At 37.9% G+C, this 16,133-nt stretch overlaps 1 protein-coding gene and 1 pseudogene across 1 annotated transcript; one reads left to right on the top strand and one right to left on the bottom strand.

Moving 5' to 3' along the window:
* Positions 1–221: 221 nt before the first annotated feature.
* On the top strand, positions 222–9,698 carry LOC119310810 (annotated as a pseudogene).
* A 1,563-nt stretch (positions 9,699–11,261) lies between these two features.
* LOC119309739 (tyrosine--tRNA ligase 2, cytoplasmic-like) lies at positions 11,262–15,005 on the bottom strand. Its single transcript, XM_037585672.1, has 3 exons — positions 13,408–15,005; positions 13,087–13,110; positions 11,262–11,744 (listed from the first exon to the last, which is right to left on the bottom strand). The coding sequence occupies exons 1-3, from the start codon at positions 13,713–13,715 to the stop codon at positions 11,525–11,527; spliced, it is 552 nt and encodes a 183-aa protein (XP_037441569.1). The 5' UTR covers positions 13,716–15,005; the 3' UTR covers positions 11,262–11,524.
* Positions 15,006–16,133: the final 1,128 nt, after the last annotated feature.

The raw sequence follows: 16,133 nt of genomic DNA, 5'->3' as shown, positions 1-16,133 counted from the left end.
TTACATCGTCCACTAGCATCTGTTTATATTTTCATTTTTTTTGCAAGGGCTGTTTATATTTTCATAGGGACAAGCGAAAAGGAAAAAGAAAAAAAGAAGATAGTCGAGCGGGCTACCCCATATTTTTGGGCTGGAATTCGCTTTCCCAGTCTGGCCTAACGAGGCCTCAAGGATACGCAAGATTACGCAGACTATAAAGACCACACAAACCCTAGCCTCCTCTCCAACCCTAACCCTTCCACCCCACAGCGAAAAACCTTCATAGCTCCTCGACGGCGGCGACTGAACGCGTGCTGATCTGGGGGCGGCGCCAGATTCGACTGTTGTCTCTGGGTTTGGCCCTTGCGGAGGTCTTAATAATGTTGTCGAGGGCGTTTGGTAGTTACAAGAGCATTGTCCCGGCAGATCTCTCCGCGCCGGCTTTATGCCGCGCGTTTGCTACCCTTTTGCAGTTCGATAGGAATCATCAGGCTCACCAGCTACATGGTCAGCCAGTCTCACCTGATGGTTTTCCCCAAGAGCATAGCAGGTAAAGTTTATTTGTCACACTTCTTCATGTGTCGCAGCAATAGCTTTACTTGTCAGTAGCCTATGAGGGATTCGGAATCCTCTCCGATTAGATTACTGAAGCAATGTTTTCGAGGGGCTTCACAAGTAATAATTTTCCGACAATTTGTTTTCACAAACAGCGTGTTTTCCTGATACCTTTTTTTTGTGCAAATTGTGCAGCTATGTACGTCTTAGTAGTATACTACTTCCTCTGTTCCTAGATTAAGCCTTTTTAGGGTTTTCAATAAAGCTAAGACTTATGAAAACTGCTGCTGTTGAATTATATATGAAAAATAATTTTAATAATAGAAATGGAGGGAGTAGTGCCGAATACAAATTTATCTATTATTAAATTTATTTTTCATATATAATTGAACGGAAGCAGTTTTTGTAAGTCTTAACTTGGGCCTAATTTGCTGAATCATTATAGATCCGTAGTCAAGAGTGCAAATGGTAAATTGTTGTACGGCTAAGATTGTTTTGTAGAGAGCATTCAGTTATGCTGCACCTGCTGTTTACACAATTATACACTACTCCCTCTTTTCCCATGAAGAGAGCATGTATACTTTTAGCGTCTACTTATTTTTTATTGGCATCCATGGATTATACACTACTCCCTCTCTTCTCATGAAGAGAGCATGTATACTTCCTTTTAGCGTCTACTTACTTTTTATTCGCATCCATGGATTGATCACCAGATGAAACATGGTTAGAGCTGTAATATGTCTTGAATTTACACTACATTCAATTAATCTAATTCTCGTAACGTTTTGCGGTATGTTTGCTTTGTGCTAAAGGTTGCCATGACAACAAAGTTGGCTAGCCAATTTTTTTGAGGTTTTGCTTGCCAATAGATTGGCCAACATTGGCTTGATAAAACAGACTAGAGTTGGCAGTGGAGTTTTATCCAAGCAAAAGCCAGTGTTGTGCTCACAACCAAAACTATGCTAGGGTTCACTTTGGTCGCAATCCAAACACATCCTTCTTTACAACTTTTCAGTTAATATCTCCATTTCCCACTAATCATGCATTGCATGCACCAATCAACGCCCACAGTGCACCAGCTAATTTATCAATCATTGGTAAGTCAAACTAGGGTGGCATGCATGGCATTAAAATAAGCGTGGCATACACCCTTGGCATGCATGACATTAAAATAAGCGTGGCATACCCTTGGCCTGCAGGGTATTAAACTAGCGGGGCAGGTTGGACCGAGGGGAAATTTTGGAAGAAAGCTTGTCACCAGAATAGAGGGGGTATTTCATGATCTGTAATTAGTCATTATTACCCTCATATTGACCATTTAATAATACTATATAATCACATGAGAATGAATGAGTGGTTAATATTGTTTGGACCACCAGATAATCAATTCCCTAAAAACAATAGGGGGCTCTTTGAATCACATGAATCCATAAATGCTGGAACAGAAAACCATAGGATCATAGTGTCATGACCATATAAACCCCACAGAATTTTGGCTTGTTTGATTGCATCATAGGAATGCATCACAATAGAATGCTTGGGAAAAGAATCCTGTATGATCCCACCCCACAAATCAAACGATCATCACAGGAAAAAAATCTTAAGTATTCCAACCCTCTAGGATTTATATGAAATCCTTTGAATTGAAGATGCCCTAGAAGGGGAAACAATTGTAATCTTTATATGTTTTCTGTTCTGTGTATTGGTTGAAAACAGGGGCGTTCCGTCAGCCTGTATGTTTGAACCAACCGGTACTGTTTGTGGAAGCTTTGATCAAAAGTTGGCCACACTGAGGAGCATTGGGGATTGTGTCAGTGAATATGAGCTCAGTGTGCTGTTGAAGAAGATACCCGTCCCTGTTTGTTATGTTTGGTGTGATCCCTCCCCCTGGATGCACATAACCCAGGTATGGGAATCAATATGTATGTGTGTGTGTGTATTTGTAATCACTAGAGCTGTTAATAGATGTTCACGGATGTACGAACATTTAAATATCTGGACTATGGTTTTGGCAAAAACTTTACCATGATAATATTGTTCATGCTCAATTATATCCGCTGAAACAATCGTGTGAATTCAAATGATACCTGCTGGCAACCATTTATATCTTCAATCTCAGACTTACCAAAAGGAAACCTGTGTTACTGTTATTCATATCTTTATTTTCATGAACAACGGGGTCTATTAGTCACATTCAGGATATGTCTCTACTATATTACTCTTCCTTTTTGTATTCGAGATCATATTGAATGTACTCTTTTAATGAGTTCAACTTAATATTGGCCTTTAGGGCTCATGGATTTTGTGCTGATCATGCCCTTTGTTCTTCATGGTTGCTTTTTAGTATTTTCCCCTACTATTTCCTTTGTTCAGTCCATGCACTACTCAGTCCATTGTTTTGCCACTACTTCTGTTTTACACTTCTAACTATATGTATGTGAGATGATATCTGTGTGCTTTATTGTCAATGATGTAGTTGTTCATGAGAGCATTTTGAAGCTTTTATATGATCTTCACGATAAATTTGCATTCTTGTTGTGCACAGGGGATCTCAATGACAAATAATGTTAATAAGATGGTTAAAGCTGGTTTCGAAGTTAAACTATTGATGGCAGATTGGTTTGCTCGAATGAAGCCTCACATCACGAGGAAGGTTGGTAGTGATCTAAGTAATATTCAGACTATTGGCCGGTATAATATTGAGGTGTGGAAAGCAATTGGCATGAACCTTGGTGGGGTTGAGGTCGTGCAGTTGTCGGATAAAATAAGTTGCAAAACAGATGAATACTGGTCACTTGCAATGGATATTGCAAGAAAAAGCGATCTGAGCAGAATAAAGAGTTGGCTTCGTGTTTATGCATCAAAAGATCCAAGGTATCTTTATGTTCATATTATTGAATTGTTTAAGTTTATGTTTTCACATGCTTGTTCCTTTTTTTTACTAAGCAGGGGTTGTCAAGGAAGTATTGATCCTTATATGTCCAGAGAATTTTCAGCTGCTGAAATAGTTAATCCTTGCTTGCAGAGCGCTGGTATATTATTGTAGAAGGTCTGTATTTTAATTTTTTCTGTTGCTGTTGATTTTTGTCAGCTTGGCCTGAATGCATTGGAAGTAACAGCAAAGACCTCAAGTACTTGGATATCTGAATTGTTAGAACAAAGACAGAAAAACAAATAGTATAAGAAGAACAAATCAAATCAAATTCATGGATTTACCACGACCTTGGTTGTGACTCCATAGATAAAAATGGGAAATTTCTCTCTTCGAGACCATCTAAAAAGGGCATTGAACGAGAAAGAAATCGTCCACAGATAATAAAACTATCATATGCCTGGAAAGTGATATGAGGTGCTCGGAAATGGTTGAGGTAATTGAATAGGAGGATCACTATGACTATAGACCTTGGTAGAATTCCTAAAGAAGAAAATGATCTATTTGATACTATAATCCTGTGTCTGTCTCCATAAGAAATATGTAAGAAAGACTGGCAAGCAAAACCAAAGTATATAGCACTATAGGCCAACATGACTGGTTCCGTATGCTGAAACTGCACTAAGTACTTGGCAGCTAGAACAAGCGTGCACCAATATTTTAGTTGAATCTTTGGAAACAACTACTGTCTAGATTATGGACGGAGAACAGCAAAAATTGGGCAACCCGCCAGCATACTCCTGTTCCATGTTATCCAGTTCCCTATGTTGTATGAATGTAGGAATTTACTAATTGTACTGCTGATAAAACTTACCAATGAGAATTTTATAATTTCTAATAACTGTGTCGCAATGGTTTAGGATGTGTAACATGTGACCTCAGCTGAATCTTTCTAAACTGGTGGACTTCGGTAAAAATGATCTAAGCGTCTTGTATTGGTGGTTGAGACGATTGCATTAATATTTATAATAAGGCATTATTCTTGTTCTTCTGTTGATGCTTTTGCCCAGTTAACTAAGACGCATAGTCGCACTTGAGGTGCTTTACAAGTTGCCTGTCTTAGAGCCATCACCAGCAGGGATTACAGTTTATTGGGGCCGAAGAATAGAAACATACTCTGTCAGGGATCCAATCACAACCCCTATTTTAGGGAGGCACCAAAATATTGCCCGAGCCCCTTCTCCTGTGGGTTCAAAGAGGGCCCTTTTCCCTGTGCAAGGTGCGAAGAAATTTCTGCTCCTGGCCGCCCCCTCCTCCGTCATTCTGCTGCTTCTCTCGCCCCAGCCGGTCTCTTGAGCCGACGCTCCCTGTGAGGCTGCTAAATTTGGTCTGCTCTGTTTTGGGCCGTTCTGCTTTCTTGATTCAATTTAACAGTCCTTGATGCTGGAGTGTTTCTTCATCCTGGATTGGTGAGGACGAATTAGCTGTTACTTTAAACTGGTTCAGGAGAATCAAATTGTTTCTAAGATTCTAAAGGATGATTAAACCCATTAGCAAAATATACACTGTAGGGAAAGGCTTACAACTGCTTCAGGATAATTGAATTATTTCTAAGGATGATTTGTTTTGAGGCGCCATATGGTCTTCTTAAATAAATTTATAGTCATTAGTCATAGATTCTTATCATAAAAAAATAAATGTGTGCTTAGAGGTGTTTTGCGTCACTAAATATATTTACCCAAAAAATCATATTGAGAAAACTGACCTTGCTCTATGGATGTTTGTACAAGTCTGCCTACAGTTAAGCTAATTTTGCCAAAAATAATACATAAACAAATCTGTAATACTGGTGTCTTTATGTGGTGACATTAAATAGTTAAATTGACATCATATCTTTTAAGGCCTTGTATGTTTGCTAGGTTGAGTCTTCATAAAGTTGTGTTGCTTGCTGGGCTCCCAGAACATTTATTCTATTCTCTACCGGCCTCTGCCTATGGTTATGCTAATTTTATCAAAAATACTAGAAGCCTAATATTCACTGAGCCTAAGTTGACTTGTAATGGTTATATTGACACAAAGCATATCTTTGCAAGGCATTATGTTGCCTAGGTTATCTAGTGGGAGCATGTTTGAGCTTGCATCTAAATATGCCTTCTTGCGTGCATAGGTTTGTTTGTTTACTTGCAGAATAAAGTATCTCAACTTAAAATACAGTATTTCTATGTTTTATATGGAATGCTTGCATAAGAACCTTTTTTTGAGGGTGTATAAAAACCTTTCTAACTGCAGGCGGATGTTTGGCTTTTGAACTTGGAGCAGCGTGGGGGGAACATATTAGCTAGGCATTACTGCAAGCATATGGAGAGGGAAAATATACCAATTGCTTTCTTTAACAGTATCTTTATAATTGTGTTATATTTGCTGTCTTATTTTCCATCTTTTTTACAATACATTTGCGTATACATACATGTACCCTTAACTTAAAATACAGATGTGCTACCAAATTTGTTGGAGCATCCGGGATTTGGGGGTGTTGACGATCCAAGATGGACCATCTTCATGGAAGACTGTGAGGTCTGAGCTCTGATATTCACAAAGGTCCTTGTTTATTGGTCTAGTTGCATATGAGTTGTGAAGTTGTGGGGGTGAAATGTCCTTGCAAATCTTCGTGTACTATTAATATTGCTAGACAGTGGTTTTTAGTTGTAGCACAATGCTAGTTGATTTTTTAGACCAATGTATCTGTAGGATGTTTTAAATCCTAGCTCATCGCTAGATGATTTTTAGTACCAATGGTATCTGTAGGATGTTAACATTTCAAATTTATGACTCATTTAAGTGGAGTAGTGAAGATGAGTTCTTGCAGAATTACGTTTGCAAGATAAAGGTCCAACATAGTTAACTGGTGATATTTGGATTCTACTCCCTCCGTTCCTAAATACTTGTCTTTCTAGGCATTTCAACAAGTGACTACATACGGAGCAAAATGAGTGAATCTACACTCTAAAATATGTCTACATACATCCGTATGTAGTAGTCATTTGAAATGTCTAGAAAGACAAGTATTTAGGAACGGAGGGAGTATAACTTTAGCCTAGATGTGATAGGAATTCTTTTATTTATTGTTAGACATGTAGTTTTGATTGCTGATTTGCTGTCAATACCATCTTTTTTTGTGTTTAATGTTGTCTACAATGTCAACAGTTGCCTTTTGTTTATTGCAGGAAGAAGTCTGTTCAAAAATAGAGGATGCTTTCTGCCCTCTTAAAAATGCAAAATGTAATCCGTGTTTGGAGTACATAAATTATATTATCTTACCTTGGTTTGGAAAATTTGAGGTGTTGCGGACTGGAGAGAACAGTGGTATAAAGTAAGTTGGGCTGCCAAGTCACATTTCTTCTTGTTTCCCGTTGAATTTATGTAATAAACTAGTGGAATGTACACTTATATCATTCAGTCATTGCAATTATGTATTTCTAGGAAGGCTTTCAATATATTATCATGTAGATTTGGTTGATGATAACTTCTATGCAGGACGTTCATGTGCATGGAAGAGCTTGCTGCTGATTATGAAAGTGGCGCTTTGCATCCAATTGATGTGAAGCAGGCACTTGTCAAGGCAATAAATATGATGTTGCAGGTAAATTTCTTTATCTGTCTGCTAACTTGCAGTGATTTTTATTCTATGTATGTTTTGTCATTTCTCTGATTGATTTTGGAAGTTCCGTTGATATTAATGGATGTATCAATCAAAAGATTTTGCGTATGATCATGGACACAATGTCTCAATATTAAATCAAATAGTATTAACCTAGAAGCCTAGTGGTATTGTTCATTTGTGCCCCTTTTCTAGGTTCATTTCGTACGTTGGATGACAATTGGACCTTTATTTGGCGCCTTCCTTGTATAATTTGTGCTGCACATTAGTATAAGTTAGTATTGTGCATGTCCTCCCCATGTCACCTAATCATCGACTAGATTAAAGGTTTGACTTGTTTCGTTCTTAGAGAGCCTGAAGAATGGTACGAGGACGAAATGCGTGAAGATTTATAAAACGGAAGAAACAAAAGGCTTTATTTGATGGTGTTCCTGGTCAGCACAAAAACCCTTTTTGGCCTACAACTTACGTTAGAATCTGATTATGTCCATTTCTGGATGAGCTTTTTAACTAGCTGGATATAAATGTTTGACTCAATTCCTTGTGAATTAGAGCCTGAAGGTATTGCATGAGGAAAATGCATGAAATTTCGTAAAGCAAAAGAAATCAAATGCTTTATTTGATGGTGTCTCTGGTTGGCACAAAAACAAAAGGAAGAAACCTTTTCTGTCTTCTCTCTCAGAACATTTTCTCTCTTATCCTTGCATTAGAATCTGACCATGGCTGGTTAGGCTTTTTATAACCAACTTCCTAGATTAAAAGCTATAAGCTCTGACCCATCTCCAAGCAAGCAAACCTCTAAAAAACCAGCAAGTTCTGGTAACTCATCTGAAAAGCAGTTTGACCCTACTTTCACATGTTCTCTATGTACTAATTGGAGAGCAGTTACCAGCTGTTCCAGTGACTTTTCTCAGCTATGCCTAAGGGCCTTCTAACGGCCCTTGTGTTCTTGTTCAGCATAATGTAAGGGTTGTCCAAATTTGACGTGGAATTTTGTGGCAGATGACAAGCTAGAGCCATGTTATTTAAACTAGAGCTATTTTATTCTAGTATTATATATATATAGTTTTTGGTGACAGGTTTTATTTTATGAAGTATGAAAGAAATATTTACTGATCTTCATCCAATATGGCCATATGAATCAACTCCCCTCATTAATGTGAACAATGACACATTGCATTTATGCATGTCTGTGAGTTTAAGTGATGAGTCCTAATTGTTGAGGGAAGGTTGTTCTTTTTACCTTGCTTATGTGATCAACAAAATGTGCTTTATATTCTAGAATTGTTGGAGCATTATATTAGTTATTAATTATACATTCAAATATTTGTTTTATCATAATAACACTTAACTCTGATTTTCATTTTTTCTGTTTCAAGCCTGTCCGTGACCATTTCAGTAGCAATGATGAAGCAAAAGAACTCAAGGAAGCTATGCAGGTACATTTCTTATCAACCCTATTTGGTCATTACGATGTAGTATAGCATACAATTTATAGGGTAGAAGCATTTCATTGAAGTCAACTGTTTGTCTACAAATAAAATTTGAGTTGGCCCTAAATAAGTTTGCCAATTTGATGCTGACTAACATAACATTCTGATGGTACTAAACTGATACTCCCTCCATTTCTGTATACAAGCCCACTTCATATTTTATGTCTAACTTTGACCATTAATTTTATCAACGAAATGTGAGTTATATGGCACAAAAAGCATGCCATTAATGCACATTTTCAAAGAACTTTTGATATATTTTTGATGACGTATATCCCATATTTTGTTGACCAAAATTACAAGTCAAAGTTTGACATGAAAAATGAAGTGGCCTTGTATACAAAAATTAAGGGAGTTTAAATTGCATTCGAGCTGCCATAAGTACTACTTCTGGGACCTTGCTCTCTCCACATTAATCTTTGCGCTTGCGTTGTTTAACTTTTCGGTCAGTTTCTACTGGAGGAATAAAAGCTAGGAGAGGAACGAGTAACTTTACGCGAGCAACGTAGAGGTCAAATTTAAGGAGCCAAGTTTGTGACTTAAATGGTCTTAATATGACGTGTGGTGTCTGTGACCTTGGTTTGACTGTTGCACTAGTCGAATTTGCTTTCAACTCTATTCCAATCTGTTGCTGCTTCAAAATGTTGGAAGGCATCATGAGCTAGTGCTTATTTTTAATGAGAAAATTGAAATACTGGGCTGCATACTTTCTGGAATTATTCTAATGCTTGATTTATTTGATTTTACAAGGCAGAGTTCTTAAAGAAACTTGCATCAAAATATTGACCATCTTTCTTCAAAATTATTATTTCTTTGATAAGACATCAACCAAGGTATTTTTTCTTTTATTATGTCAAGAAAATTCTATGGTAATCTTACTTTTCTTCTGCAGATATTCAACAGTAATATCTGGTGAGCAAAAGGTCCACATGCAGGTCCATACAATTTTGGGAAGGAGGGAGTGGGAATTCCAAATTGCGGTTGCCAGTTGATGTAAAAAATGTTCGATTGCCCATGGTCAAATCCTGAACGTTCGGGATTTATCATTTCCAAAAACTCATAGGCCATGACATTTATGCCAACGACTCGTAAGTGAACTTTATAATCAACGGAACACTGCTTCAAAAATTGTTCAGGGGCACTTGGGCGGTGATAGCATCTCCTGCAGGAAACAGAAAATCAAACTCATAATAATAAAACAAATACACACACTAGAAACAACATTTTAAACTTTAAAAAGGATTGAAAAACAAAGATAAAAACAACAGAATTTCATTTCTTAAACTTCTAGAGACTGTTTTGAAGTCACAGCCATAACACCCACAGCTGACACCTAACACGACATCAGCATTTGTTTTTTGCTCACATAACAGGATCATACAAATTCATTACAAGAAACGTCCCAAACCAAAGCTACAATTTCACTCGTCACTGCAATCAAACAGGTGGTTGCGTTTAGAAACTTGTATCACCAAGCTTATCCTATCCATTTCTGAAACTGACACATGTTCCTAAAAAATTATGTGTTTTGACATAAAACTATGCTCATAGAAAAATCCTGTGCTGCTAAGACGATTCGTACTAAAACAAATATCAACTTGTGCATCAAACAGTCCAATTGGTTAGTTTAGTTAAGTGAGCTTTTGAATTGTTCCACACGATGTTGCACATATGTTAAACCCATCCTTCAGTTTCACACAATGTTGGACATATGTTTTCATGAAATGAATCAGCCAATAACAAAGTTGAGATGCCTCCATAGCTTTTGCTATTTCTTTTGCTTCAGCACTGCTTCTGAAGTGGTCACGGACTTGAAACAAATGTCACAACATATTAGTGTCAAGACAAGTACTTAGATTAAGCACGCTCATAAGCTAACGCACACAAATAAACATGCTTCACTCCATCAATTTCGCCAATTGTCCAAATACTTGGGTTCAGCACATAGTTTGTTGCATATGAGTAAAATGCAGTGTTCAAGAAAGCATTTCTAAGTGACGCTTAAGCTCAGCGCTGAGTGATGGCTATGTCTATTTGAACTTTAGTGCATATATATATATACCAAATTATGGACAAATTTTTCAAAACACTTAAGCTTCCTTAAGCAACCGTTGCTCTAAGCTGTGGCCTTCTGCTTCGCGCTTTTTTGAACATTGATAAAATAGAACCAGGCCCAAACCTCATAGCAATCGCCAATTGTTCCAAATACTTGGCCGCAAGATCTATTTCACCCTACGGCAACAATTGGCAACCAACGAAACAAACCTATTTTTGGTCATGGCAAGTTTGATAAGGATACTTTGTCTGCCATTCAAACACGCCCTTTGTTCCCCTAATGCCTTCAGTATGGTATATCTAGCACTAATAGTACATCTTTTAGCACTAGTAGATTCAAAGATAATATAATAGAAAGAATCTAAAGTGTCGTAGAAAAAACTATATGTAGTTCTTTCTACCACACTTTCAGATTCCAACCAGATCCTTTCATTTAAGACTTGGATTTTTTTTATTTAATCCCTTTTTAATTTCTTCAATGATTAATTGGAATTCCAATTAATTAATTTGGCTGACTGTTTTTACATAAATAATAAGTAAAAAAGAAGTAGGAACTAGAATGAACAGTGCAGTAGCAATAAATGCGAGAATATTGACTTCCATAACCTCTTATGCCTTCCTCACTTGATATATAATGACAGAAGAAAGATCAATAATTATAATATAAAAAAAGAGTTACCTGCAAAATCAAGTTAGTGGCCTTGATAAGAGCCACCTTCAAATCAGCAGGATGCAGAGCGCCACTTTTATAATCAGCAATAATCTCCTCCATGCTCAAGAAGATTCTGTGTAAGGTAGCAGCTGTCAGTTGTCACAAAATATTTACACAATTATATTTTTCACAAATTTTGGGTTAGTGAACATGTGATGAATATAGTTGAACATTCAACTTGCAAATTACATATAAAAAACTTACTTGCTGTAACTATTATCATCCATCCGAGCAACCTCAAATTTTCTAAACCAAGGTAAGATTATATACTTTATGTACTCCAAACATGGATTGTCTTCTGCAAATTTTGGAGGGCAGAAAGCATTCTCTATTTTTCTACTGACATGTTCCTGCAATAAACAGAGGGCAACTATTGAAGAATATCCATTTAATGTGTTAGAACAGAGGAATACATCATAGCTAGGCTCAAGTTACAATAGAAAATGGCTGGTTATTTTAGTTGTTTTTCTTACACCTGAATATAAAAAATGTGCAGCTCTTCTTTACACAAGGGTGGAGAGAAATTTGATACTTAGTTCTGCTCTTCTATTTCATTACCGTTCAAATGGTCCACTGATTTTAGTGCAAACATACTCTTGGATACTCTTTGTGAGTGACCCAAAAACAAGAGGGGGCATACTTCCATTTCAAACAACAAAAATGAATGTTCTTTGCTTCGCTTCTTGAGTTGTATGTAACAACCTTTTGAAGAAAAAAAATCCTTAGACACAGTAGCCATGAATTTTACATGCAGCAGCTGATATTGTTTATGGGTGAAAAAGATAAAAGGGGATGTGAGGCAGAGTTAGGTAACTTGGAGGCAATGGCTGACAAAAGGAAAATGAAATTTTTTAAATGGAGGGCAGTAGCACAGTTCCACCTCCAAGGCTTTCTGACAACATTTGTTTTCCTTGAAGGCAATAGGGAGGCATAGGCTGGCATTAAAAAATTGATTCGTTTTGTTTTCCTTCAAGGTAAGTACTCCATAAATAACGATCGGCAAAGGAGAACACACCTCATCATCTTCCATGAAGATTGGTCATTTCAGGTTCCCCCACTGCTCCCATTCTGGGTCTTGCAGAAAATCAGGTGGCATATCTGTGTTCACGTTAAGGTCTCACATGAATTTGTGGGTGTGATGCATATGGAAGAGAGATAATTGTGTGGGACAGAAGATAATGCAAAACGTAAGATACTTTGAAACAAAGCAATTTGCTCATTTTCCAACTGCATGAGGTCGCAGTATTCTCTAGCTAACATGTTGGCCCCACGCTGATCCATCCCCAACATCCATATGTCCACCTGCAGTAAAAAGGTATTGTGGCTTCAACTAAACAAGCCAAAGTATAGGAGTATAAATACCAAAAACAGATCTAATGTATCGGATACTCTAGACCCATGTCTGCACAGATCAGAATCTAATCTAATGAATCAGAAGACATGCATACTACTAGGAGAATAGATTTTACGGTGAATATGTTAGACCCAACAGGAAGCATCCACTCCTAAGTATAATCCATCTAATTGCTAATTAATGTACTTTCTTATCCTGCAGAATTTTTATAAGCCCTGGCAAGATTGCTAAGGCGTGAAGCATGTGCAATATGGTCAAATAACATACTCCCTCCGTCCCATAATGCAAGACACTTTCTAACACTACACTAGTGTCAAAAAGCGTCTTACATTATGGGACGGAGGGAGTAGAAGTTATGTAAACAAACAATCAAGATTCTTTGTTGCGTGTAAGACAGAAGAAGCCAACCTCTGGAAGTAGTAGAACTGCACTCTGCAAGCAAGGATACAATGTGTCAGCAGGAGTAAATTTTCTTATCATAAATGGATCTGTACTCCCATGATCACTGCTTCATAAAAAAACATCAGTAGCATGTATCAGAAATTATCAAAAAATAATACGACTTGCATGTTAAAAATAGCATGGTTTGCATGCATATACAATGAATAATGTATGGTACACGTATAAATTTTTTGACATGGAATGCATGTTTAAGAAGCAATGATCCAAAAATCATTGATTAAATTAAAGATTTGAGTGAAATGAATCTTAAACAATTAAACAATATACCTTGCATCTTCTGATGCATGAATACTGAAACATCTTTTAATTTCACTAAGATTGCTATTTCTTGCAATATCCATGGCAACTGGCCAGTACTCTTCTGCATGGCAGCTTATTAAATCTGACAACTGCACAAACTCCACCCCATCGAGGTTCATGCCAGATGCTCTCAGCATCTCAATATTGTACCTGCCAATAGTCTGCACTTTGCATATGTTACCACCAATCTTAGGGTCCATTAGAGCAAACCAATCTGCCATCAACATTTTAACTTCGCATCCAGCTTTAACCAACTTATTAACATTAATTGTCATTGAAATTCCCTGCACAACAAGGATAAATCCATTTAAAACATGTAGTGAAGATCGAATACAGGATTGAAAAGATCCCCAGAACTACAAACATCATCAGCAATTAAGCAAAATGAAAACATCTCATATATAAATTGTTGAAGGAAAAATAAAAAGCAGAGGTAACAGATTTAGTAGTTAATATACTTAACTTAGTACATATGAAAGGTGAACATTTAATTTATAACAATAAATTTCTATTTGATCTAACCACCCTTTACATTTAAAGAAGTTTTGATTTTGCTTAATACAACGAGTCATTAATACAACGTGTCATGCCATACAATGAAATCCAGAAAATGTAGCATACTTGCAAAGCAAATTACCATGGCAAAGGTTTTTGCTAAAATACATAGTCAGACATAGATTGAGAAGGCGATACCCTGATTTATATGATTAAGACTGTTGGCACCTGAATTCATCCTAACTCTGGACATTTAAATGTAGGACACTACAAACATTACATCAATGAAGGATTATTTTTCGGTGTTTCCTAAAACAGAATTTAAAATCAAGTGACCAGAATCAAGATCTAGCTAGTTATTCATATACCTGGGTTATAGTCATCCAGGGGGAGGGATCACACCAGACATAGCAAATGGGGGCGGTTTTCTCCTTCAAGAGGAGCCTCAGCTCATAGTCACTAGCATGCTCCCCAACACTACGAAGTGTGGCCAACCTTTGATCAAAGCTCCCACAAACAGTACTGTTTGGTTTGAACATACATGCTGAAGGAGCCACCCTGTATTCAACAGATACAGGGCAACAGAAAACGTATAAGATTGTAATTAGTTCCCTCCTTGTTTTTCAGGTAAATGCTTATATTAACCACTCATTCATTCTTGTGAATATCTAGTATTATTAGATGATCAATCAACCTCATTATGAGTCATAGTGACCAATTACAAATAAATAATATATCAATAATGGATAAAAAATGTGAAAACAAAAGGTGTGGCACTAGATTGCTTTTAGCTAATATATGTGATTCTCTAATATACACTAAAATATAAAAGGGCCTTTCGGGCACATCTAGATGTGTCCTAATTATTGCACATCTAAGTGGATCGATCAAACTAGGAAAAGAAAAAGGACAAAAGAAAATGTTTGCACGAATCTCCGCGTAAAATCTAGATGTGCTTTAGCAAAACTGAATATAAAAACCTGTGTTACGATCTCAACATCCATACAGTTTCATCTCAACAGTATATGATTTTACTATGATTGAGACAATACAATTTAGTAACCTAGCTACCCATGTATTATTAGATGATCAATTAGGCAAGTTAAGACTTGTGATTAGTTTGACTGACCAATGATTGATAAATTAGCTGCAGTTCATGATTAGTGGGAAATGGAGATATTAACTGAAAAGTTGGAAAGAAGGATGTGTTCGGATTGTGACCAAAGTGAACCCTAGCATAATTTTGATTGTGAGTACATAATTGTGTAAACAGCAGGTGCAGCATAATTGAATGCTCTCTACAAAAACCCTATGATGCAATCTTAGCCGTACAACAATTTACCATTTTCACAATTGACTATGGATTTATAATGATTCCGCAAATTAGGCCCAAGTTAAGACTTACAAAACTGCTTCAGTTGAATTATATATGAAAAATACCTTTCCCTAATAATAAAGCAAGGGTTGAGTTTGTCGGGTTCATCGTCGCATCCTTTTTACACAAAGGTCCGTGTGGTTTTTAACTATTCAACCCGCACTCCTCATATCATAAATAAAAAGTCATCACGAACCGGTACGTGTGAGAGAAAGAACAAAATTAAACGGACGTGCCTCCCGATCTGATCTTCAGTTTCTCGACCTTCACCCACGGCATTCCACCGTCATCGCACCTCCTGCCACGCCCCGCCCCGCCGGCCGCCGCCTTTCGTCGCCACCACCTACCCCGCCGCCGTGCGTCACCCCACCTACCCTGCCGCCGCGCCTACCCCTATCTCCGGATCGAGGTGGGTCACCGAGTGTGTGGGCGCTAGGTGGTTCTCCCGCTCGGTCAAATCAAGTGAAGTCTGCACAGGGCGGCGGTGGACGGGCTGGACGTGCGGAACGATGGGGCATACGGATCCAGGCGAGCGGCCGCGCCACCGCCCTTTGCCGCATAGGCGTACGCACACGTGGGCTGTTTCTCTGTTGTCGGCCGGCTGCAGAAGGTGGCCGGCGTCGCCCCCGTCGTCAAATCCCATAGCCGGTCGATCTCAACCACGTGTTGCAGTTGTAGATGTCGAGGCCGAGGCCATCCATTATCGTGAGATGGAGCGGCGGAGAACTGAGGCCCGCCGGGTGCTGGAGCAGATTCTTTAGACAGTGGAGTTGAGCGACCCACTCATCGATGCCAGATGCGCTTAAGTGAAGCCAGGGATCCG

This window comes from Triticum dicoccoides, chromosome 5B (assembly GCF_002162155.2).
Source record: "Triticum dicoccoides isolate Atlit2015 ecotype Zavitan chromosome 5B, WEW_v2.0, whole genome shotgun sequence".
Lineage (NCBI taxonomy): Eukaryota > Viridiplantae > Streptophyta > Magnoliopsida > Poales > Poaceae > Triticum > Triticum dicoccoides.
This window is presented reverse-complemented; position numbering and strand designations above follow the sequence as displayed.